This window comes from Peromyscus maniculatus, chromosome 10 (assembly GCF_049852395.1).
Source record: "Peromyscus maniculatus bairdii isolate BWxNUB_F1_BW_parent chromosome 10, HU_Pman_BW_mat_3.1, whole genome shotgun sequence".
Taxonomy (NCBI): Eukaryota; Metazoa; Chordata; class Mammalia; order Rodentia; family Cricetidae; genus Peromyscus; species Peromyscus maniculatus.
The window spans coordinates 59,189,027-59,216,843 of record NC_134861.1 but is presented as its reverse complement, the minus strand read 5'-3'; the positions used below and the strand labels follow the sequence as shown (position 1 = coordinate 59,216,843).

General features: G+C 43.6%; 1 protein-coding gene across 1 annotated transcript in view; it reads right to left on the bottom strand.

Moving 5' to 3' along the window:
• Positions 1-1,600: 1,600 nt before the first annotated feature.
• Nwd2 (NACHT and WD repeat domain containing 2) overlaps positions 1,601-27,817 on the bottom strand; it is a 158,260-nt gene continuing 132,043 nt past the window's right edge. The window contains exons 4-7 of the mRNA XM_006974590.4: positions 19,096-19,299; positions 16,375-16,519; positions 11,520-12,109; positions 1,601-7,784 (exon numbers count right to left, since the gene is read on the bottom strand). Of these exons, the coding sequence (XP_006974652.2) occupies positions 3,852-7,784; positions 11,520-12,109; positions 16,375-16,519; positions 19,096-19,299 (4,872 nt within the window). The 3' untranslated portion in view covers positions 1,601-3,851. The remainder of the gene's footprint in view (positions 7,785-11,519; positions 12,110-16,374; positions 16,520-19,095; positions 19,300-27,817) is intronic.

Genomic DNA, 27,817 nt, shown 5'->3' with positions numbered 1-27,817 from the left:
CACGATGCTGGAGAAGGAACTGGACAGAGAACTTTCCAAAGACCTTAAGACCGGTAGTTTCTTAGAGTGTTTGCGTTCGAGATACCCCCTGCCTTCACAGGCATTTACTACGCTCTATGGGAGAACACGTAATGATTTTCGGCCCTTTCTTGCACTAAGGTAGCTGTGCGCTTTTAAATGGTACATTTATGAGGGAATTTATACGTTGTTAAATGCTGTTTATTGATTTGAAGGAAAAAAAATCTTGTCACAATAAGTGATTCTCAGGTTCAATTTCCAGCCTTGTCAGAAATATTCATGGTGTTACTGGTCCAAAGACTTTGGAATTTGTTTTGGGTATTGGAGTCAGTGGGGGGAAACTTGGAGGTTCATTTCAACCAGAAAGAGATGAGGGTAAGAAAAGTTAGTTTTCTTTTAAACGTTGAATTTTGAGTTGTCTTTTTTTTTTTTTTGAGAATGTTTGCTTTGTTGAGAACTATATACAAGGTTTCATCTGATTATTGTTTATATCACTGAAGCTTTCCAATACTGTCATGTTTAAAGATATCCTTTTTTTTTTGATGTGTATGGGAATTCTCAGACCAAAGGTGTGTGTGTGTGTGTGTGTGTGTGTGTGTGTGTGTGTGTGTGTGTGTATGTGGTGTGGTGTGTGTACGTGCACATGTGCATGCATGTATGTGTGTATGTGGTATGTGTGTAGGTGGTGTGGTGGTGGTGGTGGTGGTGGTGTGTGTGTGTGTGTGTATGTGGTGTGTGTACATGTGGTGTGTGTATGGTGTGTATGTGATGTGTGTGTGTATGTGATGTATTTGGTGTGTGTGTGGTGTGTGTGGTGTATGTGTGTATGTGATATGTGTGTGTGTATGTGATATATGTGTGTATGTGATGTGTGTGTGTGATTGTGTACAAAGGTATCCAGAAAGGTTCTCCTACGTTTTGCTCACTCACTTCAGAATTTATGAGCGGCTCCAGTCCTTGGCCACCATCTTTCCCTTCTTCAGCCCCAAGAGGAAGTTGTGTGTTCTTGCACATGTACACAGAGAACTTATTTCCTCCCGGTTTTCTTGTTGAGTCTGAAACTCTAGAAGGCAAGAGTTATTTTACTGACTTCTGTGTTCTTGGTGAAATTTGTGATTAGGTAAATATTTGTTGACTGAGTTCATCAACTTTCCCTGAATACTGGAGAAAAGGAAAACAAGACAAAACAAACCAAACTCAGGCATTTATGGTAACTTCCCGTGATCTTTAACAAACTAGCCGAATCTCTCACCTGCAAATTAGTCAAAATCTTAGAAGTTACCATCACCGAGTGACTGCTGGGTACTGAGTATTTTGATGTGCGTTGAGAAAGTTATCGAAGATGTTGCCCGTACACTGGGGTCATGCCCACCGTCTTTATGTCTAAGCTTTATCACCTAGAAACGTGGAGTAGTAATAGTACCAAACTCACCAGGCTGTGGTGTAGATGGCATGGCTGTGTGCCTGGAAACTCCCAGAACAGTTCTAGTGTACCTTTGGTAAATATGAATAACCACTGGTGCTTGAGGTCTTCTATGTCTGGCCAACCTCAGCGGTGAAAAAACAAGCGGCACTCAAGCCTAAGTAGCTCATCTTTTATTCATACAAACGATACATACACAAGACCGTATATTGTTCGAACACTGAAATAATTGTCTAGTGTAACAACTCTGTAACAAAATTGAACTAAATGTAACATTTATGAAAATATAAATCTCTGATTGGGTAGTTCATCCCAACAATACAAAGTTTACATAAAAACATTCAGTATGAGCTATCAGTTGCAAACATGTTAGGAAAAAAATCACTCAGGTCACTTGATTATACTCTATTAGTTTTTACACAGGACACTCACACACTACATTTAATCCATCTAGGCATTTAATTCTTAGAAATGTATGGCATGGAGGTTCAACTGATAAGGACAGGGATAAGAACGTGTTGGCTGAAGAGCTAAAAGTATGGGCTCCAGATGATGGGTATATGGATCTTAGCTCTCCCTGGGCTTCCACCTACTGGCTGGTAGCTACACTATGAGGAACACACCTAAAAAGTGTTTCACCATGGAGTAAGGTGTTGATATCTGAGTGACACCTTTGAATGCTTACATGTTAAACCTTTTCACTGGTGAAATACAATTGACTTGGATTCTCTATGGGTTTAGACAATTTTTTTTTTCCCTTTATGTCGGCAATCAATATGTCACAGCAGTGACGTGTTTCTCATGTTCCTCCCGGCATCCCCATCAGGCCTACAGGCTGGAGCAGAAACCATCTCCTCCTTTACTGTGCAGTCCACAAAAGCAATACACTGGTGAGGTTAAAGATCAGGTACAGGAGCATGATGAGTTCGCAGTGGAGCTGGGACGAAAATAAGCCAGTTCCTTGTCCACTGGCCTGATTTAAGGAACTTCCACTTTCAAAGAAAATCAAACCAACCACTGCTCCTGACCCCCTTGAAAGTTCTTCCCGGACATGCCATGGGGAGGACATGGAAGGAAGAAAATCACTTTCACCTTCTGAGATGTGTTTTCCTTCAAATTGGTAAAGTCGTTTTTTTTTTTTTTTTTTAAAAAAAGTACCATTTCATAGTTTCTGCTTTGAAATGGTAAGACTAGGAAAGTCCTCAGTCTGGAAGTGGAACAGGTAAAGAAGCATACATACAGTGTATAGAAGTAAGAAAGTGATTACAAACAGAGATGCTAAGAACCTTTGGACACCCTTAAGATATACGGGATATTTTAGCACAGAGACAGGCATAGTCAGTTTGTCCCAGAGTATTTGGTCATGTATCTGCACTTTTACTCAGGAGAGAGAAGGAATGAGAATAAGGCAATGTCATCAGTGTGTCAGAGATGGCGTGCTGAAAAAGCTTGCTTCCTATTAAGAGATCCTGCAGGGGTCTGGGAAATGACTTAGGCTTCCCCAACGGCTGACTGAAGAGTACAGACTCTTGTTAGTACAATGAAAGAAAGGAACAGGTGTTTTGACCACGTTTGTAATGCCCTTTCTATAATTCTTTACACTCATCACAAATAGGCATCTCAAGAAAAAGTGTAAAAAGATTGCAGTTTCTTATTAAGTGGGTTCTTTTGCAATCCAAGAAAGAAACGGTTTAAAAAGGATATATTCCATGACACAGAAACCTTTGCATGCAGTTGTTGTGAGTGTATTTTGATGAAGACTGACTCTCTGTGTTCAGTAGCCCTATAATAGTGGTAGTTAGTTCTCCTCCCAGGCTGTTCACCATCTCACATTGTATGTGGTGTCTTGGGAAACTGGAACACATCTGGACATCATTCAGACATGATTTTGCACCATTAGACCTCTTGTATGCAGACTAAGTTTACACAGTTGTCAGGATTGGGAAACGTAAAGAGAGATTAAGGCTGCAATTTGCTATCACACCACCATTCAGAGACAGATAGTTCTTTGCCATCATGATTTCAATGGACTTCGGTAGAACTATTTCTAGTCCAACTGGTCTACCTATAAGTCTAGCTTCTCTCATCTGAATCAGTGTAGTGAATTGTGCTGATTCTTATTATACAGCAAATTTAAAACACTGTATCCCCTCTCTTCTAGGTGAAATGGCCATTTCACTAACACTTATGGAAGCTCTCTATTTGCCTAACACATTTGGACAAAAAGATGGCACCCAAGTCAAGTCTCAGAGTTCTGTTCTTTTCACAAGGACATTAGTCAATTCAGAATTCCAGCGTCTTTCCTGCTTTTTAAGAAACGAGCAGCTTATCATTGTGATGCAGAAGATTCACTTTGCTTTTTTTTTTGTCTGTTGTGTGTGGATTTCCGTTGAGCAGGATAAACATCATGTCAGTTATCTGGTGTATAGCTGTGGCTCCGGGATTCAAGGGCAGCGCACACCCGGTCATAACAAGAGTTGTGTTTCTTGGAAGGCGTTGCCTCGTTGGACTCTGAGGAGTCACTCACGGTGATGGGGCTGTCTCTTGCAAAGACCTCAGTGGACTCTCTCCACAGGCAGTCCACGGACACTTTAAAGGAGTAACTGTTCGACTTTGGCCTGGATGTCTGCGTTGCATTGTTGAAGATCTGCCTGCTGTTGGAAGTGGCAATTTTGATTTTCAGCGCAGCATCGACACGGTCCACGACTGTGTATATTCCTATACTCCCATCATCAAAGCCGACAATGATGTTCAGGTGTCTCTGTGAGAGCGCAAGGAAAGTTGGTGTTTTGTAAAGGGAACAAGCACCGATGTTTTTGCCATCAGCCAGTCTCATGACGATTAAGCTGGAGGTGGCATCATTCTCCTCCTCCTCCTCCCCATTCCGAAAACAAATATATACCAGGTAGCGACCATCTCGAGAGAGTCTCTGCCTCCAGATGACCCCAGAGGCATGAACCACCCGCAGCTTTCCACTGTGTAAATCGAGCACGTTGATGTTTTCATCTCCCCGGGATAGAATGCCTAGCTTCCCATTGGGAGAGATTTCGAAGTCCTCCAGGTTTTTCAAGAAGTTGCTTGGAAGCTGCACGCGTCGACAGATCACTTCGTCGGTCAGACTCCAGATGTTTACAGTCTCAGCTGATGTGATAAACACGATGATGTCAGGACAGTCGGGGATCAACTTGAAATTCACAATGGTGATCCCATCTTCGCAGCAAAATTTCTTGGTGATACTCCCCGTCCAAAGACTGACTGCCAGCACTTTGCTTTTGGTCATTCCAACCACGAAGGTGTTTGCAGAGGTAATGAAGGCATTTTGCAAAGTGGTCAAGATGTTGCAGACTCTGTGGCCTGTGGCCAGTCTCCAAACCCTGGAGGCATTTTCCTCACACAGAGAGACCACAAACTGGTCATTATGTGTGATCAGCAGCTGGGATATCCTCTGCCCATTAATTCGGAAGAGGTTTTCCCCACTGCTGGTATGCCAGACATATTGGCTGCTTTTGTCATCAGATGTCACCATGAGGTCTCCAGCGGAAGTTAACACACAGTGTTCCACTATCCCTTCATGCTTAAATACCGCTTCAATGAACCCACTGCTGAAGTTCCATTTATGAACGCAATCAGAGCCGTCAAGAGAGTAAATGATTTCCCCTCTGGCAGGCAACACCAGACTCTGGATGGGTTTCCCAGTTTTATCTATGTTGGACATAGCTGTGATGATGTCTATATCCCAGATGGAAAGAACACCACTGGTTGATAAAGACAGTAGCATATTGTGGTGACTAGATTTGACCAGCTTCACTATGGTCCCTGAGACTTCCTGCAAGCTTGCCATGCACTGTCCTGTGTCCCGCCTCCAGAAGAACACCGCTGGGGTGTTCTCCATGGTGGCAATGATGCAGTCTCCATTTTTGGATAGCACGGCGGATATAAATCGTTCATTGTGCCTGGCTCTGAACTTCTCAGCGACCTTCCACATGCCGGTGTCTAAGAGCTCAATGCTTAGAGCTTTACAGATCAGAATTGCACTTTGGTCCTCAGAAAGTTCAATGCTCACCACCTCGCTGTCATCCTTTCGGCAGTCAAAGTCTTCGGTCAGCTGGGGGTTGGATATGTCCTCTGTATTCCAAACAGAGAGGCTCCCCTCACTGTCTACCATGACCATCTCTTGAGCTGTGTCCAAGATGAGAAGAAACTTTACAAAGCCACCTGAAAATTCTGATGTCACTGTACACAACTTTTCTCCACTCCCTAAGTGGAAAATGGTGGTATTGTTGAGGTACTGGCCACAGAAAGCATACACCCCATCCAGAGAGCATTGGACACAGGTCACTTCATACCAGCAGTGGAACTGGTAAAGGGGCCATCCATAGAGCAGATCAATGACAGTGACATCTTTGCTGGCCTCCAGCCATGCAAGGGCATGATTGACAGAGAGTGTAAATCCGTTGATGTAGGTGGAGCCACTTCCATGCTTGGTCCCTTTGATCTCCACCTCAGACAGGAGGCAGGAATTGACGTTGTCGTAAATCAGCAGAGTGTTGTTTGTTGTAGCAACGACGAGGTACTTCTCGTCACTGGTGAGCTTCATGCCCAGGATGACAGACTGGGCTGTGGTGATTTGCCTGAGTAGCTGGCGCGTTTCGACATCCCACGTGCTGATGGAACCATTTTCTAAAGCTGTGAGAACAGTGCTGGGGTTACAGGTGGGCAGAATCTCCGTAACGTGCAGGTGGCTGGCTGCTAAGGGGAGCCGCTCTGGGCTGTACGTCACATCCATGGATGAGTGAAGAGGAACGATGGAGCAGTATTTAGGTCCGTCTTTGTCACATTCTAGAAGAAGATGTCTGAGTTTGGGCAGGGACCTCACCACAGGCAGCAGCCTCTGCTGGAGCTCTGCTGAAAGGGAGCCTGGGAATGTGATGACCTTGTTTCTGATGCCACGGAGCGTGCTGGCTAGGAACTTCAGCTCCTTTTCTTGGGAGTAGTTGTAAGCCAGTTCTATGTCTGCGAGCACTTTGTCGAACTGGCCAATTTTGATCATGGTGTAAAGCCAGCTGAAGTTCATGATGATTCCGTAGAGCAGGTCATCGGTTTTCCCACACCTTGTCAGATGATACAAGAGCTCAGACATTTTCCTGTGATTGACAAAAAAGATATCGGGCTCTAGAGGGTTACACTGGAAAACCCAGGGCTGGTCGGGGGCCTGCCTGTCAAAGGATGCTTGTTCCATGAAGTGCTTTTCTTCCTCGAGCAGGCTCCTATTCTCTAAGTCGAGGCAGCCGTTCAAGTAGGGGTCTTCCAGGCAGAAAGCTTTCCTCCTGCCTCCCGACCACACCCCTAGAAAATAATCGGCCAGGATTGTGTGCATCTCACGAAGGTTTTTGTCCTCCTGCAGATAGAGCTTCTGGGCTATGAGCTGCAGGTGTCTGTTGGCCCAGACTAAGAGTGTGACATTCTTCACGTGTCTTTCTATTAAATATCCATTGAGCCCCTCCTTGAGCCTTGCGATGTACAGGTAAGGTACTCTCAGGGGATTGCTGGGTCTGGTGTTCTCATTGAGTTCATTCATAACGCTGTTGTCCAGAGCTAACACATCCTCCAGTTCCATCTCACTCAAACCCATTTTGGCCATGGTGATGTAACCTAGAGCTCTGGAGACCAGTTTCTGACCACACTTCTTCTCCAAGGACCAGAATAACTGTTCTATACTTTCATGAACAGTCACACAGAGGGAGGATTCATCCACATCCTTGTGAGATCTCCAATGTCTCACCTCCCTGAAAGTCAGGTTCACAAACATAGGCAGCGTGCACTTGGAGAATGCATTGTTTACATAAATCTGCTGGCCTGATGTGACCTTTCTTTTGACTCTCAGCAGCTGGTGTTTGAGGACCTGGCTGCACATCTTTCTGTCCCGAGGAATCAGCTCGATGTAGTTGTCTTCTTCATGGATAAGGCACCTTAGTTTCTGCAGGATCCCATGTTTGTTGGGCAGTGTGGAGAGGACGATCCGCACGAACCGGGGAAGGTGAGCAGGTAGCCACCAAAGCTTCCTAGCATCATCGTTCTCCGAGAGCTGCTCTAGGGCATCAAATATTATCACCAGAGGCCTCTGCAGTGAAGACTCATTCAACAGGTTTATAAATAAGTCACGAAGGTCATGGATCTTCTTAGGATAGCTTTGAACCAGACACCTGTAGCTGACGGCCATTTGTTCGCAAACACTTAGAAGGAGTGTCTTCAGATCAACACTCATGTCTGTCGTCCCTAGAAATCTCACAATGACAACCGGGTCAGAGTCTGGTCCTGTGTCTTCATGTAGCCAGCCATAAGCCTAAAACATACAAGCAGAGTTTAGAACAGTGCTGTGCCTTAACACAATCGTAATTAATGAGGTTCCCCCCCCTAGAGCTCAGACTAACACCAGCCATGCAAAAAGAAGCTCTGATCCAAGAAATGCACAATAACCATGAATCTGGATACACAGTCTGATCATTTTTTTCATCTAAATCCCTAACTTTTGGTAGCTGTTAGCACACAGTATATACTTAGTGTTTGTTTAATGGCTGATTTAAGTAATGATTTATAAATCACATCGAGTAAATGTTTTCATTAATTGAGAATGTATAATTCCATACATGGCTGACCAATTTCTAGTTAATCAGAATGTAATAAAATATTTACCATCAATATATTATGCTGAATAGAATCTTTTGTAACCAAGAGATGTTTTGTGATGCTACAGGGTCATCATTGTGATTATTACTTCTATGACAAAAATTTATAAAATTTGAGACTAGAGGTAAGGCTCACAATTAAGAGCAATTGCTCTTAATATCTTATTAGCACCCATATCAGTTGACTTACAACCACCTGTAACTCCAGCTCCAGGAGACTGACATCCTCTTCTGGCCTCTGAGGGTACTTGCGTTCAAGTTCACATATCCCCACACAGACCCATACACAATACACATAATTAAAAATAAAAATAAATCTTTAAAAAGTCCAAAGTTCTGGTTACGAGGTTAATTAATTGCTGTGTGTTCTAATACTCCACTGTGTAGGCAGGTAGTCATCATTTCACATGATCTCTATGAAGGGCACATGGATTGACTGCGATATTTAGTGGGAGGGAAAGCCAAAACTCAGGCGAAATCACTAACTTGCTTCAAGTTGAATGGTCATTAGAAGCAAAATTGAAGTAGAGACCATATCTGACTTCCATTCTACATGCCCTTCCCTCCTCTTCTCCCTCTCTTCCCTTCCTTCCTGGTAGAGCTAAGGGGGAAAAACATATAGAAATCAGTGAAATGTAGTATTTTTCTCCTGGAAAGTAAAGTTGGGAAGAAATATGATCAAAGTACAAAACAGCCCTCCAAAGAGTATTTTTTAGGGAGATATAGCTTTTTAGCCATTCTATTACCAAGAATACTCTTGAGAAAATAAGGAGTTAGTCTATAAATTCTATAGTTATTATATACAGTTTTTTTTTAATAAATTAGGAAACTTCGATCTTTGAGATAGCTCAGATGAATAAAAAAGTAAGATTTAAGATCTATGGATGTCAGTTTGGTTGGTGGCATCGCTTAAGGAGCACTTGACTACTTAGTTTTGTTGTCAGAAGCTGGGTTTAGAGATGACAGTAATGCCATGCTCCACCGTCCACTGGTGGTTGATCAGAACCCAAACATTGTCTGTTTGATAATGGTTCTCAATTGGTTGCTCATGTGCTGAGGCTACTGTTCATGTGGCGTCTATGGAGACTGCCCTATAAGTATGAGCTGGGTTCACAGACGACATTATGAGATCCTGTTGGAAACAAGGACATAAGACATTGAAAATCGTCGCTGGCAGACAGCTAGTCACTCCCCAAGAAAGACAAGTGGTGAGAAGGGCTGAGAAAACTGATAAGAAGAACCCTGTACTATGAGTATCTGGATACACACAACCGGACCAGGTCTCCAGAAGACATAGAGCCCAGCCGACACTCAAGATCAACTTCGCATGACTAGCACACTGCAGAGTAGAGATGCTTCTCTGTATGGGCACACCAGCCTGTTTCAGACAATCTATGACCTCTCATGCACATATAGGCACATCACATGAACCTTCCACTCAACCAGTTCAACAATATCTGTTCCTTATATCCTTCCTTATACAGGAAGGAAATCCTCATCTAACTTCTTACGTGCCTCTCACAGTGTTATCAGTGTGACTGTGAGAAATAATCCCCAAGTTTGAAGACACACATACAAACTAGTTAAACCAGAGTTAAAATCTTGCTGTCTCTGTCTCTGTCTCTATTTATTTTGATAAGATATGGTGCCTAAGGTCAGGTCTCTACCTCAGCTGGTGCTTAACTAAAGAAAGGGTTGCATCTTCTAGCAAAAGAATGAAAGCAGCTGAACGTGATCTACTAAAAGATAGCCAGTTAGGATAAGAATGATATACCTGATGCTCACCTGTAAATTTGATTTGGCACCAAATACCCCACAACAGGTGTAATCCTGCCAAACCTGTTTTTGTATTCAGGATGATCAATTTGATTTTGTGTGGCCCCTGACAGACTACAGGAATATTCAGAGAGTTAGAGAAGGCTCTGCTAGGCAGTGTACAGAATAATGACATGACAGTTCTGAGTGATCATTAGACTTACAGAAGTCGTTCCACTTGAATGCCAAGTGGAACAGAAATTAAAACGATCTAGTTTAGTACAGCTTAAGCCGACATGGCAAGATAATATATAATACATTTTAAAACGAGGTCACAAATACTCATGTAGGGAAAGGGGGGATTCTGAAGTCACTTTAGTGATAACACAGTTAGCCTGCAAAAAGGGCTGGGGGCAGGGTTGGGGGTGGGGTCAAGAAAAAGTTGAAGATGAAGGAGCCATGGATCTGATCCCTCATCCCCTCATCCTCAGAGGAGAAGGCAGAACAATGCTCATTCTTCACATCTAGCCAGAGAAAGTGGCTTCAGTAGACTTTTGAGTAGAGACCCTGTGAAGCAAGTGGACAAGGTCATCTGGGGCCTGATGACATCTGAGAGACACAGGGCTGAGTGACAGGCTAGCTAACAGCTCTGATGGAAGAGTGAGACAGGGCTGCTATTCTGGGCTGGATCTGTGGGCCAAAGAGTACCCGAGTATTTCCCATGAATCCAACGTGAAGCATTGAGAAGAAAAATGGTAAGGCTGGGTACTTTCCTCCTCCCAGGGTTTGCCTGGATAAAATCTTACCTAAAAGACTCTGGAAGTTTGTTATTGGGTGTCTAGGAAGTGATAAAGCAATTAGCAAGGAAAGGATGCACTGTCCTGCTCTTAGGAAGCTGCAGTGAAAGGTGATCAGTGGGTTCGGGGTTGGGGGTGCAGGAGGGGAAGGTCAGGAAATGATGGGCAGGGTGCAGAAGAGATGGTGGGTGGCTTTGAATGCTTATTCAGAGAAAAGCTCAGCGTTCCCTTACAGCAGCATGGGAGTCATGTAAGAACTCCCCAGCTGTCATCTTCCTATAGCCACTAGACTACCACTCAGTAGGGATCATAAATGTGGTTGAGGCCGGGAAAGGAGGGAGGAAGAAGCGCTAGGTCTATAAAGACATCTATGTTCCCACACCCACAGTGAGGGCCTTGACTGTGGTAGGCCTCAGATGGAGGAGAAAAAGAGAGACCAAAGTGTTCCCCATCACCTTAGACTGGACACACTTACGGCTGAACTGAGCCTGACTTAGTGACTAGAGGAACTAGAAGGCTTGTTTTTGCCTGACGGGCATGAGAAGAGTTTTGAAGACTTGGTTCCCCTTTTCATCCAAGTGAGGCAGGTGAGTCGGAATACTGAGTGACAAAAGAAAATGGTTGTATAGTTCCATCCCATGCATCTTGTTCTCACAGCACAGCCATCACACCAGCAAAAAAGAAACGCAGATGTATCCATGCCAAAAGGTCTACTTATAATTCAGATAGCAAACACAGAACATGAGAGTCGAATTTGATTAAGTTATTATTTTCCCCCAAAGAATAATATTTCTACCAACAGCGAAAGGAAAGAGCAGATTATTATTTATTTGTTTTTACCTTTTTTGCCACTTCGGCTAGCAGCAGAGTCTTCCCGGTGCATGGCCCACCATACACAACGAGAGGGTTGATGTGCCCGGTTTTGCTCGGCAGGATGTACTTATGCAAGATGTTTAGCGATTCGCACTTGTATTCATAGAAGGAGGCGTATGTTTTACAGAGCGAAGAATGCTGAAGAATTTCATCGTACAGCGTATCAGTCTCTGTGTCAAAATTCTGCTGTACTGTTGCCTGAATTATGTCAATCATGTCCTCATAAAATTGCTTACCAAGTCCTTCTATGTAATGGTTTTCTATCTCTTGGGAATAGCCCAGTTTCATGTCACAATGGGTGACAGACGTGTACACTCTCAGGTTAGAGGATGCGACGATGGTCGGAATGAATTCATCCCTGAGTTTTATCAGCTTCTCCTGAGCTTCTGGGTCACGGATGATTCTTGGCTCGGTTCCAGTTATGTCCATGTATTTTCCCATCTCTGGGATTTTCACGAAGCGCTCGATGTTAGCAATCTTCCTGATGTAGCACACACACTTTTTCAGGAATGCTGGAGTTTGCTTGCCTAGAGCAAAGTCAAACTCATCCTCGATAGCTGGAAGAAGTTAAGATGGGGATTATCACCTTAAATGAGGGAGCCATGTGCCCTAATTCCTAATATGTAGCTATTAGTCACTTTGGGGTAGATTATTTTGCGTATAATTTGTAGTGATGCAACCTGTGGGATGATTTCCAAGTTCACACTAGTCTTTTCCTAAGCAGGTAGGACCCAGAAGAATAGATTTTTTTTTCATAAAACATTTTATTTCCCTTGCAATGGGAAGCAGAAGTTGAACACAGCTTGATAAAGCAAGTATGCAGGGTTCATAGTGATGACTCTAAGCTCTAAGTTGAATTTCCCTCTCCAACTTTACCCTTTTAAATGTGGAAACAGCGGGCTCCCTTCAGGGCCAGGAAACACGGAGGCAGCCAAGTGATATAGTCAGGCTCCCGGTTCCTTGTCAGGCCACCCTTTACAGTGTAGTATCATCATTTAGTCTGAGGTGTATTGTACCCTAGACAGATGTGCTGAACTAGAGATGAAAAAGCACATCGTAAAAAAAATGTAGCCATGTTCTGAATATTGATCAATGCTAATTCTCTACACTACTGCTCAATTCCATGGTCTCAGAAAGGTATAGAAAATGACTTAGTATAAAACATAATTTCTTCTGAACTAAACCACATATGGCCATAGTACATAGAGGGACAGAAAAAAGTATGCGTTTTTAGTTCCACCTACCCTCCCTCCCCCTCTCTCTCCCTTCTGTCCTTTTTCCCTCTGTTCCTGGTTAGACTTTTTATCAGCTAGACACAAGTCACAGGTCATCTGGGAAGAGGGAATTTCAATGGAGAAAATGCCCCCTCCACTCAATTAACCTGTAGATAAGTCTGTTGTTGTGAAATATTAGTTGAAGATGTGTTATATTTGTTTATGCTGTGGAACATTTATTTAATGATGCAAGGATGTATTGTACTCTTTTTTTTTCCCCTGAGACAGAGTTTCTCTGTGTAGTTTTGGTGCTTTTCTTGAAACTCACTCTGTAGCCCAGGCTGGTCTCGAACTCACAGAGATCTGCCTGCCTCTGCCTCCCAAGTGCTGGGATTAAAGGCATGGGCCACCCCCCCCCCCAGCATATTGCATTCTTTTATGTTGCATTTGTTTAACTCTGGGAAGCTGTGTTACATTGCCTGTCTGCAACATCTGATTGGTCTAACAAAGAGCTGAATGGCCAATAGCTGGGCAGGAGAGGGATAGGCTGGGCTGCCAGGCAGAGAGAATAGTTAGAGAAAGAAGCAGGATTGAGGAATGAGAAAAGGAGGAGAGGAGGACATCAAGGGCCAGCCACCCAGCTACACAACCAGCAATGGAGTGAGAAGGAAAGAAAGGTATATAGACTAGAGAAAGATAAAAGCCCAGAGGCAAACGGTAGATGGGTCAGTTTAAGTTAGAAAAGCTGGCTAGACACAAGTCAAGATAAGACTGGACATTCATAAGAAAGGATAAGTCTCTGTATATTTATTTGGCAGCTGGGTGGTGGGCCCCCAAAGATAAAGAAGCAGAGATTAAAGAATACCAACTCCACTCCTCCCTCCATCCCTTCCTTCCAGCCATCCTTGCTCCTTCTTCATAAACTGACCTTTCTTGAGCAACTACGATGTGCTAATGGGCTATACATCCTGCTAGTTGTGTGCAGTGCGGGGTTGAGAGGAAGCAGGCAGTACTAAGAGAAAAAGCCAGCAATGCCTGCGACCGTATAAATGAACCAGAATAAAGGAGCAACGTGACACGAAGTCCATTCTCCCGATCTTGGAGGCACCGTGCACCTTCGTAGTTTAGGGGAAACTTGTGTTCATAGTTCCTGCTGTGGTTTAGATCTGGAGTGCCCTCAGATGTTGTGTGTTCTAAAGGGGTGTTCCCTGGAGTCCGTTAATGGGAGGTGGCTGAACGTTTAGGAGGTAGGTGTGGTCCAATGGGAGGTCTCAGGTTGATGCGGCATGTCTTTGAAGGGACTTACGGGACTCTAGGCTACTGTTTCTCATTTTCATTACTCACAGTGAGGTGAATGGTTTTGCCACAAGCTAGTGCTGTGGTATGTGACCTTACCACAGGCCCAAAGGCAATGGGGCATTTAATTGATTGATCATGGCCTGGAGGCTCCAAGATGGAACCAAAATAAAGACTTTTCTCCCCTCAGCATTTGTGATAGAAGCAGAAAGCTGCAGAACAGAATTCCTGATACTGATGCACACATATTCCAGACTTTCCCCTGTCCTCACTGGACACCGTTTTCACTTCCTGTCTTTGCGCTTGCGCCACTGGACTTCACCAGAATGACTGACAGCTTGAAAAAGCTATTTGTATAGGTGTATTCAGTGGTTGAGGGTCAAGTGCTTTTTGAGTTTTCACAGATGATTTTTGCTCTGTAACTATAAAAGCTTCCTGATACTTTCACCACATTGGAACATGGCATTGGGAATCTGTTTTCTCAAGCCACAGCATTCAAAACAGTAATCTGAAAGTGCAATTATTATTGCTTTTCCTCAACAATTTCTTATCATGAACTTTAAAAAGAAGTTCTATTCCACATATCTGATAACCTTTGCCCAATGGTGTTTGTTTTGTCAAAACTGTGACTGCCTTATTCCTTCAGATCTGGGCTTTCCTACAGTTTCTGACAATGGGACTTCCTCTGCCTGCCTGTGGGAGGCTACAAACTGCTCTGTAATAAGGAGCTGGAAGGTGTGTGTGTGTGTGTGTGTGTGTGTGTGTGTGTGTGTGTGTGTGTGTGTCTGTCTGTGAGTGTGTGTATGGGTGTGTATATATGAGAGTGTATGTATGTGAGTGTGTGTGAGTATATGTATGTGAGTGTGTCTGTGTGTCTGTGTGTGCATGTGTGAGTGTGTGTATGTGTTTGTGTGTATGTATGAGAGTATGTGTGAGTGCCTGTGTGTATGTATGTGTGTGTGCTATTTTAATATAAAATGGAGTCCTGGCACATTTTTTCTCCAGTCCCTTACCCTCTCCGCTGGATTCCCATGTCACCTACTGCTTAGTATAAAGCTCTTCAGATGGCTGCCTTCAGAACTCCTGTCATCCTCTCCAAACCTGACTTTCTTGCTGTTCACGAGAGTTCCCAGAATAAAGCCTTGCCTGCGTTGAACATTCTAAGAGGTTACTTGATGGGTTAGAATGTTGTGATTGCGGGGAACTGGAATGTTGCAGGTCCAGGGCTAAATTATCTTAGACTGATTACCTTTAGCCCCATGAATAACCATTTTTTTTCTGCCTACCTCTGCACCAACTGAACATCTTTTCAGCTGTTGGGGAAAATCTTTTTTGGAATGTAAATACAAACAGACCCTTAGCTTCCACTGATTTACAGGCTAAGAACGTTGTCAGACAGTATCTGATGCCCATAGCAGGGAAATCTCTGCTGGGCTGTAACCCACCTACCTGATGTCTCTACCAATGTATCTGGAAATGCCTTGATTTATTGCTTTCTTTTGTTCTGTAACTATAAAAGCTTCAGGAACCTGCTACCATGTTACACAGGGTATTTGGAGTAACCTGAACCAGTGTTCCCAGGCCATGGTCATTCACATTTGGTTCCAGAGTAAACAACCCCCTTAGGCCCTTGGCTGAGGGCCATGCTTATGCGCCCTCACCCAGGCCACTCCCTCTGAGGGATTCTAACCAGCTAGTCCCACTGCCTGGGATTCTTCACTTAGATGGTCATGGCGCTACTAACTCTGATTCCTCCCATCTTCCCTCTCAAAAATCATCTCCTCAGCCCACCCTATGCACACCAGAGCCCCAGCATCCCTCCTTGCCTACTACTATATAACTACTATATAACTATGTTTTATTCCAGTGACAAGTTATTTTATTTCTGAACTTGCTTGTTTATTACTTGACAATTGTGCCTTTGCCTCCCTGCGATCAGTTTCCAGGAGAACAGTAACCTTTCTTATCCATTGCTGTCTCCCCAGAGCTTGTCTCAAATTGACCAAGACAGGTCCGCACACACTTGCCGGGGGACTAAGAGGAGAGGAAGGCTCCGCTGAGAAGCAATGACAGTCTTGGCTGTTATACCCAGCCACCTCTGAACGCCTTTTAAAATCACATTCGCTAGAGAAGCCGAGAAGCTACGGAAAGGGTTTCCTTGGAGTTAACACGTGTTTCTGGGATGTGAAAACATTTATCCAATCAACTTTGTTTGGTTCCAAATGGGGTTAAATTTAAAGAACCCTGTAGACGCCGTGGACGCATGCATGTTTCACCCGCTTCTTAATTGACTGAAGACACAGGAGAATTACCTGAGAACAGGTACCTCTTAGCCTGGCTGTGCTTCATTTTACCCTGTTCGTGGAGCAGTTTGACGGCAGCTTTAAATATTGTTTTGATTTCGTCTGATATTTCTTGCCACGGCCTCTCATTTTCAGGACCGGCAGGAGGCTGCATCTAGGAAAAGTTGAAAGTGGAAAAGTTAGTCTCAAACTCAGGGAAGATCAGCCAGGATTTCAGAGCAAGACTGGGTCCGCCCATGCTACGAGAGCTGGTCTCTCCAAACGCCTCACTTCCTCTTCCTCCTCCCTCCATAGTCCTGGAGTAAGAGATCGTCCTCATGTTACATGCAAACTTGCCCAACTTCTGAGGCTCTCTGGTTTCTTGTCTTACCATATGGTTTCGTCTGTATGAGCTCCTCCTGTGGTGATATAGCCAAGAGGTCCCTTATCAGGAGCTGAGGAGATGGAGGTGCTCACCCTGAACTTTCAAAGCCCAGTGTCTGCCTTGAATTTTCAAAGCCCCAGACTGTGAGCTAAAAGGAAATTCTTTTCCTTAGAAAGCAGCCAGGCTTTTATTTTACTATTTTGTGATAGTAACAGTAAATAGGACTAAGACAGGTTTTTTTTTATTTTACCATAGCTTTTCTTCTTGCGTTTTGATTTTAAATGTCATAACAATATAATCTTTATAATGTCCTCTGAAGAGGAGAGAAGAAGAGTTAAGGGGGTGGGGAGTCTGTGTGCCACCATATGTCTTTAGTTTTTTCTTTTTTTTGCTTCATTTTTTTTTTTTTTTTTAATAATCGGCTAAGAAAATGGGAGGACTGTTTAACAAGAAAAAAATATTTATGTAGTCTCAAAACATTTAAAAGTCTCAGCCGGGCGGTGGTGGCGCACACCTTTAATCCCAGCACTCGGGAGGCAGAGCCAGGTGGATCTCTGTGAGTTCAAGGGCAGCCTGGGCTACCAAGTGAATCCCAGGAAAGGTGCAAAGCTACACAGAGAAACCCTGTCTCGAAAAACCAAAAAAAAAAAAAAAAAAAAAAAAAAGTCTCATTCACACATTTATTTCTTCAACAATAATTATGAATGATTTATGCATAAAAAGCTTTGGACATTTTGAGATTGATTTACATTTCCCTGGAGGACCGTAGACATAAATGGAGACAAAGCAAACAAACAATTAAATAGTCACATAGGAGCAAGAGTCCCCAGAACACTGTGTAAAACAGCTCCTTGTGGTTTCACTGTCCATGCTCTCTACATTTACTCCTGTCTATTCAGCTCTGGGATGCTGTGAGTTTACTCTAATAGCCCCATCTAGGAGATATGTTAAGTAATGGCAGTGTGTGTGTGTGTGTGTGTGTGTGTGTGTGTGTGTAAATCAGGGACTTTGACCTGATTTCTTCAGCACAAAGGCCATATCAGAAAGACAAACACACAAGAATGAAGATCCGTGGGTAACCTATCACTCTTCTCCTCTTGAAGCTGTCTGGGTACCAGTTATATCCAGGATGCTTGCTTTGGAGGACAGATGGATATGCGTCTTCTTAAAATCCCTCTAAGCATTCAGAGGAACAAACAGACTCACTGTGCTCCTCTTTGTCCTTTGCTCAGTTTTAAAAGACAAATAATAGATCTACTTAGAAGCCAAGTTGGACAGGAGGAGAGAGTGAAGCATAAAGCAGTTTACTCTCTGATTCTACACAAGCTACGAGAACATGTACTGTTGGAACCGTTCAAGGAAAACCATCCACAATTTACTAAAAATGTGCTATCAAAAATGCACTAAAAATGTACTATCAAAGGGTCCATAAAATAGTGAAGCATATTTTTTAAAAGGATCCATGAAACAAACACACAAAGAACAATAAAAACCAAACACACACACAAAACTTTCATGAAAGAAAATACAACTGTTGAATTTGGAAATCGGTCTGTTGATAGAGTAGAAACAGCTAAAAAAATATTAGTAAATTGGAATAAAGACCCGAAGTACTTTTCTGGAAAGCAGGAGAGAGAGGGGGGAGAAAATTAACACTGTGAGGGAGAATTGAGATACCGAGAGAGACTGAGACTGCCCTGTGGAAATCTGATTGAGGAACCGAAAGGGAAATATGAAGTGCTCTAGTGTGCATCCTGCTGCTGTGATAAGCACCATGACCAGGAGCAGCTTAGGGCAGGAAAGGGTTTATTTGGCTCACGCTTCCAGGTCGCAATCCACCATCAAAGGAAGTTAGGGCAGACGCTCAGGCAAGAACGGAAGCAGAAACCACGGAGGAACGCTGCCCCCTGGCTTATGCTCAGCCAGCTTTCTTACATAGCCTGGGGTCCCTGGCCTAGGGTGGTATTGTCCACAGTGCATGGAACCCTCATGTATCAGCTAGCAATTACAACAATGCTCCACAGATCTGCACCGACGCCAATCTGATGGAGGCGCATCTTGCAACTGAGATTCCTTCTTTCCAGGCCATGTTAGGTTGGGCCAAGTTGACCATATGAACTAACCAGGAAAGAGGGGAGTTAGCATTTGGTAAAATATTGGTGGAATCATTTTGAGAATTAATAGGGTATGTGAACTTACAGATGATAGGCATGACATATGCCAACCAGAGCAACTTAAATCATGATGTTCTCCTATCCCCTGAGAGAGTTCATAACCGATAGACTTTCATTAGTATAATTTACAATAGATAGACTCCAGAGGGAAGGAAAATTACCCTAGAGGACAGTCAGAGAAGGCAGACTTACTGAGTTCTTGTTGCTTCTCGTCACCTCTAGCCTGGGTCTGAGGTAATATGCTGCCGGCACAGAGTTCTCATCTCGACAGTACCAATCTTCCAGTAGCTTCGTCTCTAATTTTGCCTCTACAGCAGCATCCAAAATCATCTCAAACTCCGAAGCTTCGACTTCCCCCGGGATTCGAATGTTCCCATATTTTTCACCTAAAAGTCCCTGTGTATCAACAAGAAAGTTCATTTTATACCCACAGCATGGGGACACTCAGGAAATAGTAATAAGCAGCAAGACACGTTGTTAGGTCGGTTTTTCTTCCATATCATCACGGTGTATGCTTGTTTTCACAAATACAATTAGATCAACTATAAGTATAATAAGTTACTCAATATACTGAACAATTAGTTTGCATATTCTTTTAGATGACAAGGTCGAAAGTTTTATGGCAATTTCTTCAGTTTATATAACAAAACAGAAGCTGCTCTATGCTGATGTTTGTTGGTGCCAAAGAAACATGCTGAGCCTTACAAAAGTTTCAAACACAGGAATTGCTGGGGAAAAAAAATTCCAACACAGGAATTGCTCTGCCAAGAATGATGGTGTGACTCTCAGCCCCAGATCCACACCGCCAGGGGGACCAGAAGGCAGCATCACTGGGCACAGTGCTACCACTAGTCCCCTATACAACTCAAATGTACACGGAAAGCATTGCCCCTACTAGACTGGCAAAAATCCCCACAGACAAATAAGCAAAAAATCCCCTTAGTGCCACCCGAAGGCAAGAAATAACCACGCAGTGCAAATGGACAGGTAAAGTAAGCCACGATTTCCTGGGCTCTCGGACTCGCCCATTGGACTTGAGAGCAGTCAAATCCGTGGATTGGTTTCTAATGTTGGCTCTGAAGATAATGTGCCTTAGCGTCACCCAGCATACTTGTTGAAATGGAGATTCCTAGTCCCTTCTCAGACATAAAACATTGCAGGAGAACATGGGGGAAGTTCAGGAATTTGGATTTTTTTTTTTAAAAAAGCAAAACTAGAGTTTATTAACCAAAGACTAATATGGAATTAAATTTAAGCACAGGCGGTAAGCATGGGAGGAAGACATCGACGAAGAGGAAGGCAGCGCATACCCTGGAGCAGGGCAGGCTTCTCAAGATAACCAGTCTAGAACTCACATTTTCCTTCTTTTGTTTTTTTTAATTAATTAAATTTCTTCATTTGTTTTACATATTGACCACGGTTTCCCCTCTCTCCTCTCCCTCCCTCCTCTCCTCCTGTTCCCTCCCTCGCCTCCCCTCTGCCTCCCCCATCCACTCTTCCTCTGTTTCTGTTCAGAAAGGGGTAGGCCTCCCATGGGTGTCAAAAAGGTATGACATATCAAGTTAAGGTAGGACTAAGCTCCTCCCTTTGAATTGAGGCTGGGAAAGGCAACCCAGTATGGAGAATAGGCTCCCAAAATCCAGCTCACGGTTTAGGGACAGACCCTGATCTCACTTCTAGGAGTCCTGCAAATAGATCAAGCTACACAACTGTCACACATATGTAGAGCCTAGGTTGGTCCCGTGCAGGCTCCTTAGCTGTCCGTCCAGTGTCTTGTGAGCTCCTATGAGCCCAGATAAGTTGTTTCTGTGGGTTCCCTTGTGATGACCTTGACCCTCTTGGCTTGGATAATCTTTCCTTCCTCTCTTCAACAGGGTTCCCGGAGCTCAGCCCAGTGCTCGGCTGTGGACCTCCACATCTGCTTCCATCAGTTATTGGATAAAGGCTCTATGATAACAGTTAGGGCAGTCACCAATCTGATTACCGGAGATGGCCAGTTCAGGCACCCTCTCCACCATTGCTAGGAGTCTTAGCTGACCATTTCGGGATTAGGGAAAAACCTGGTGCCAGGGAAACTCCCAGGAATCCACAAGGATGACCCCAGCTAAGACTCCTACCAGAACTCAGATTTTCGAGCGAGTCTCAGTTTCAAGAGGCCATGCTTGTGTGCACTGGGAGTATCAATGGTCTCATGAACGATGTTTGGCAGGTACTGAAGGAGAGGAGCTGGGAACAGAGCGGATCATTACAAAAATCGAAATCTATTTAAAAATAATTGTTTCTTTGAGTGGAGCACCTGGCACCAAACAATATAGTTATTTGATCAATAGAGTAAGGCTAAATGCACCATAAAGATGACTAATGGAAAAATTTCCGTATTCAGTTCAAATAATAAGTGTATATTGGGAGCCTACTACAGAGTGGTAACACAGAACTTTATAGAAGTAATAGCAGGCTGGATAGGTCTAAAATTACTTATTGGATTGTTCTGCCCTCGTCCCTTTCATCTATTGATTATTCTTTTAGGTGGAATGCTTATAGATCACGAGTTAGTTATTTTTTTCAGGAATCTAAGACAAGAGTCTACCATCGTTTTATCTTGTTATTTGAGAGACAAAACAAAAAAAAACAAACAAACAAAAAAAAGAACTTTGCTGGTACATTTTTGAGGAAGACATTTTGGATTCTTTGTATTTCTAGGTCTAAGGTAACACACAAGTTGTTTGTAAAGCACAGGTATTTATCAGGGATGGAGAGCCTCGGTGTAGAGTGCCAGCCTAACACAGTTACCAAGTCTAATGTGATCAATAGGGCGGAGCAGGCAAGGAAGCCACATCATCACAAGCTTTGCAGGAAGACTCTCTGGCAAAATGGAGTCCCAGTGAGGCTTTTTTGTGATTAAGCAGCCATGGGAAATACCCACGAGTGACCTTGAGGTAGCTGCAGACATGATGAACAGAAGGCAGCTTCTCTACCTACTGGTTCCTTCCACCTCCCATGTTCTGCATCCTTCTGGCTCCAAACACCAAGTTTGTTTTGTCTAGACAAACATTTGCTGAGGAACCGAGGGACTTCGTGCCATTTTGCATTTTTATTAGCAATGAAGCAGAAGAAATGCATAGGAAGAAAATAAATTTTAGTGTCTCACTGCATGGTGTAAGCAGTCTGTCCGTATACATAGGAGCAGAAACATGAGTTTTTCCTGCATGCAGAACACCATGATCACCTCTCTCTCCCACCCCATCAAATGTAGAATATATGTTGGCCCATTTTTAAACACTGAAGGTAACTTATGTAAGTTAGGTGGGGAGCAAGAATTTGGTGGTTCAAATGCAATCTAGAAAAGTGTAAGAAAAAAAAATTGAGCACTTTCAGGCATAGTTTTGGCACAAGCAATGCTAGTGTAAGAAATATATCATGATGCTTTGGCATTTGTCAGAGGTGGTGATTACAAAACACTGAAATGTATCGGATGCCGCTGGATTGTTTGCTTTACAATGGCTCCTTTAAAAGTATTTTATTTTATTTATTTTTTTAAAATTTTTATTTATTATGTATACAGTATTCTGCCTGCATGTGTCCCTGCAAGCCAGAAGAGGGCACCAGATCTCATTACAGGTGTTTGTGAGCCACCATGTGGTTGCTGGGAATTGAACTCGGATCCTCTGGAAGAGCAGCCAGTGCTCTTAACCGCTGAGCCATCTCTCCAGCCCAGTATTTTATTTTTATACTATGTACCTGAGTGTTTTGCTTGCATGCATGCATGTGCACCACATGTGTGCCTGATGTGGTGCACAGAAGAGGCCTTGGATACCCTGTAGATGAAATTATAGATGTGAGTCACCATGTGCAAGCTGGGAACTGAACTTTGGTCCTCTAGACGAGCAGCAAGTGCTCTTAATTGCTGAGCCATCTCTCCAGGCCCCTTACATGGCTCATTTTATGCTATGCGAATCTCATCACAGGTAAAAAAAGGAGAAAGAAATGGCCCCCGAAGACTGAGCTCTTCCTAACTATGAGCTTCAGGGCATAAAGATAAAGGATTTCTTTTTCTTCCTTCCTTTCCTTCTGTACCTGGTGGTATGGACACATCTAAGCCACTGCTTTCAAAGGCTTAGAGATAACATTTTCTTTCCTCTCCATTGATTGACATTTCTGTTCCATTGGGCAAATATTGATCTCCCTTCCCCATGGCTCTGTATGTATGATTCACTCTGCCTGGGCTTGAGCACGTTTGGGTATGGGCCTGGGTATGAGGGTATGGAGTTTTTACTGGAGCAGACAGTAGAGAGACTGAAGGATCCTTGAAAGGTTTGATGAACTATGTGTCTGGAAACAGACCCTTTATGGGGTTATGGGCTTCATTCTTTATAGGGAGGCAGCAGGTGCTCCCTGGGCTGCTGCTCATGAGCCAGCACTCGTGAGAGTAGCAGGAATGAAGAAGAGAGGTGTCTACCCTACCCTGACCCCTGTGCTGGCAAAAACACATACTCTGCAAATGCCCCATTCCCCGCCTCAATCACCACTGGTAGGACAAACCCCCTCCTTCATAAGAGTCTCTTCTCCTTCTTAGGAGAAAAATTCCCACTTTAAATGTAACTTTCCCTTCCAGGAGGTCTCATTAGCATTTGAGGCTGTAAGCTGGGGAGGGTGGCTGAAAAGGATCCCCAGGGTTCACAGGCCTCCAGTCGTTTACCCCAGACCACTTCTCTCGGAAGACACGGCAGCACCAGGGGACTTTACATTTAATCACCCCATTCTTCCTGTTCATCCGGCTTTAGGCATGCTCTCCCTTCTCAGAGTGACTTTGACTGGTTGGTTTCCTTGTGATGGCTCTGCTAGCCAGTGCCCTTCACGGGGTCACCCAGTGAGGTTTGTGCGCTGCACAGTCTATGAGGTCTATGGCCTTGGATTTGGTATTCTTTCAATCCAATATACGGTTGAGGGTTGGGACAATGTGGTTTGGTGAATTCTCGGGCACACACAACTAATGTTTCTTGTTAGTGCTTCACTGTGGAGCAACCAAACTTTTTTATTTTATTTTTATTTTCGAGACAAGATTTCTCTGTGTAGTTTTGGTGCCTGTCCTGGATCTTGCTCTGTAGACCAGGCTGGCCTCGAACTCACAGAGATCCTCCTGTCTCTGCCTTTCAAGTGCTGGGATTAAAGGTGTGTGCCACCGTCGCCTGGCCGAGGAGCAACCAAATCTTACCAGCAGCAGCTTCTTAATGTAATGTTCTGAGTGATGGGAAAATAGAAAAGTATCTACACAACAATTTAAATTTCTAATAAAAGGTAAGGCTTAGAAGAAGTACAGCTTACTCAAACTTTGTAAAAGTACCATAGGTTCCAAGAAGAAGAAGTAAGTGGATGGGTAATTCTGGGTGTCAGTTTCACTGAATCACAGGCAGCCTAGATACCTGGCTAAGCATCACTCCTGGGTGTATCTGGACAAGGCTGACACTGGAATCGGTATACTGATGAACACAGATTGTCTTCTCCTAACTGGGTGTGCCCCACCTGGTACTTTGAGGAACTGAAGAGTACTGAATGGCAGAGACAGGAGAATTTGTTCTCCTGAGCTGAGACACTGACTTTCTTTTATCCTTGGACTAGGTCCTACACTGTTGGTTCTCCTGGATCTCAGAACTTCAGATTTGGGCAAGAATCATACCACCCACTTTCCCGAGCTTCATGAAGCTCACACATGGCAGTTGTGAGTCTTTTCAGCTTTCGTAATTACAAGACAAGGGCCTATTCTTTATAGTAAACCAAACACACACACACACACACACACACACACACACCACACACACACACACACACACACACACACACACACACACACACACACACACACTTCATTCTGTTTCTTTGGAGAATTGTGACCTAGCACAGGGGTTGTGGGAAAGTGGCAGTGAATTGGGAAGTAATGACAAGTGACTAAAATTAGTTACAAACTAAATCATGTCCACATCAAAGACAATCCAGATGTAACCTTGTAAAAAGGCCAGATTGCCATCACCGTCTCAGTTAGTTTTCTACTGCTGTGCTAAAACACCACGATGAAGGCATCCTGTAAGAGAAAACATTTAACTTGGGGCTCACAGTTCAAGAGAGAGTCCATGACCATGATGGCAGTGAGCGAAGCAGGCAGGCAGGAACGGCGCTGGAGCAGAAGCTGAGAGCTTACATCTTTAGACACAATCACTAGACAGAGAAAGCTAACTGCAAATGCTGTGGGATTTTGAAGTCTCAAGGCCCACCCCCCATGACATACCTCTCCCAACAAGGCCACCTCTCTTAATCCTTCCTAAACAATTCCACCAACTAGGGACCAAGTATTCAAACATGAGCCATTGGAGGTCACTTTCATTCCAACTACCACAGGCACCAATTGATAGAAGGATAATGTCTTGAAAGTTGTCCGTATTTCTATATTAGAGTTCTTTTCTTTTTTTTCAGATTTATTTTCAATTTTGTGTATGCACGTATGTCTGCATGGGTGTATGTGCATGGGAGTACAGGTATCAGCAGAGGCCAGAGGTGTCAGATCTCCTGGAGCTGTGGTGAGCTGCCGGTCATGGGTGCTGGGAACCAAATTTGGGTTCTCTGCAAGGGCAGTGCAAGCTCTTAATAGCTGAACCCTCTTTCCATAGTCTGACAAAATGCCCGAGAAAAGCCATTTAAGGAAGGCAGGATTTGTTTTGGCTCACGGTTTGAGGACATAGTCCATCAGAGCAGGCACCGTGTGGTGGTGAGAATAGGTCTGACCACGGGGGCCTTTGGCCACATTGTGCCCAGTCAGGAAGCAGGAGGGGTTGACTGCTGCTGCTTCTCAGTTTACTTTCTTCCTTCTCCCTTTCCATTCGGTTTAGAAGCCCAGTCCATGGGATGGGGGCACCCACGTTCAGGCTGGGTCTTGCTTGGCTCCTCAGGAAAACCTCTTTGGAAACTCTCCTAGCCATGCCCAGAGGATTTGCTTCTAAATCCAGTCAGGATGGCAATGAAGATTAACTATGTTAAGAATGGGTGGTACTGGATATGTTTAGTACATGAATGTACGTACTTTTCATCTCAAAGTATTTCATCATCCAGGTAACTGATAATTTATGATGGGCTTGATAGTTATAATGATTACATATTTGCTGTCACTGTCTACAGCAAAAAATTCATTTTTTTTTTTTTACAATTTATATATAGTGAGCCTATGATTTCACATGCCACAGTGTAATTCCTTGAAACAAGATAATAGCAACAAAGACATTCGCTCACACATACCATGAGTGATGCAGGCACAAAGCACACAATGAACAGGAAAGCATTAACATAAGATGAGACATGCTAGGTAATTGTAGCATGATGGGAGCGAAGTCAAAGACTAAATGATTTGCTAACACATTTGGCAGAGTAGAATAATTAAATTGATGTTTCAGTAAAAATTCTTTGACAGCTAACAATTCTTAGCTTTCTCAGAATCACATGATAGTCTTTCTGGAAGCTGACATTCATCATTTAATTATGGTTATTAAATTTACATACTTCCACTCACTGTGGAACAACTTTTATCAGGAATGATTCTGCTATGTTTTGCTTGTTGCAGGGTGCTTTTGTCTGGAAGGCAGCTTCATTCCTTGGACAGTGCTGAAAATGGCCCTTGCTCTCAAGAGCATCAGAAGAAGGGTACTTAGTGGTCATAGGGTGGACGAGCTGGCTAGTAGAACCATGTGGGGTGGAGTCATCTCCGAGTTCTCAGTGTCGCAGTACAGATCACAGTCCTAACCTTAGCCATGGAGAACCGCAGGACAGGGGATGACTGAAATCCCAAAGTCTAGAGAAAGATAATCAAGGAAGTGGCTACAGACCAGGAGCCAAGGTTTTTGAGAGGTCACAGGGAGAGCTCTTGGGACCTATCAGAAGCGAAGTCTCTCTGTGGATTCAAGTGCACCCAGGAAGCAGTTAGGAATGTGGAAATGTAGGTCAGATGAGGAATCTGGCTAGAAAAGTAGTCTTGGAAGCCAGAAAATATTTATTCAATCAATATTTACTGAAGGTGCCATTTACCTTGCAGGTGACCGATAGTTCTGGTTTTCTCAGAGCTCTCCTACTCTGAACACTGACGTTTCAGGACCCTCTTCAGATCCTGGCACACCAGGGCAGTTGGCTATGCTAACAGAACTGCCGTGATTCCTTTCCTTTCACATATTACTAAGTGTACAGACTGAGAGTCCAAAGTTGAGGCAGGGGGATGATGGCATGGATGCAGGGCTCAGAGCTAGCAATCTTTGTGGTAGCCACATAGAATGTGTGGCGTGGTCTCTCTCGTAGAGGACATGAAAGAAGAAACTAAGACTGAAAAAAAATTGAGGCAGAACTATAATAAGGAAATAGAAAAATGGATCCGTGCTGTAAATAGACCATTTGTGTAAGCAAAACAAAATTCCAATAAGCAGGAAAAATAATAATGGTCACCTCTATTTGCAACCACAAAACTGCAAAAGAAAACACTGGCAAGACAGGATCATGTTGATGATTAAGTCAACTAAGGACACAATGAGAATACCTAGAGGTTTCCTGGCAACAGGAAAGGGGAGAGAGAGAGAGAGAGAGAGAGAGAGAGAGAGAGCTAATAAAAATGGGTATAGCCACATTGAGCATGTAGTTTGGCAGGCACTATACATTTCTACTTTTGGAAATTCATCTTACTGCTGGTGTACAGATTTGAGTACAAGCATGTCAGACAATTTTTTGCTTATATCTTGGCTTTGCTCTATGGGAGCTCTGATTTACTACTTGTTATAAATGAGAAAACGGGGAGGAAATCGCTCACTGTGATTACAGCTCTCAGAGTTTGTGGGACAGAATTTTGCGGTTTTCTAATTTCTGGGAAATTAAACAATAAAGAAAAAAAATA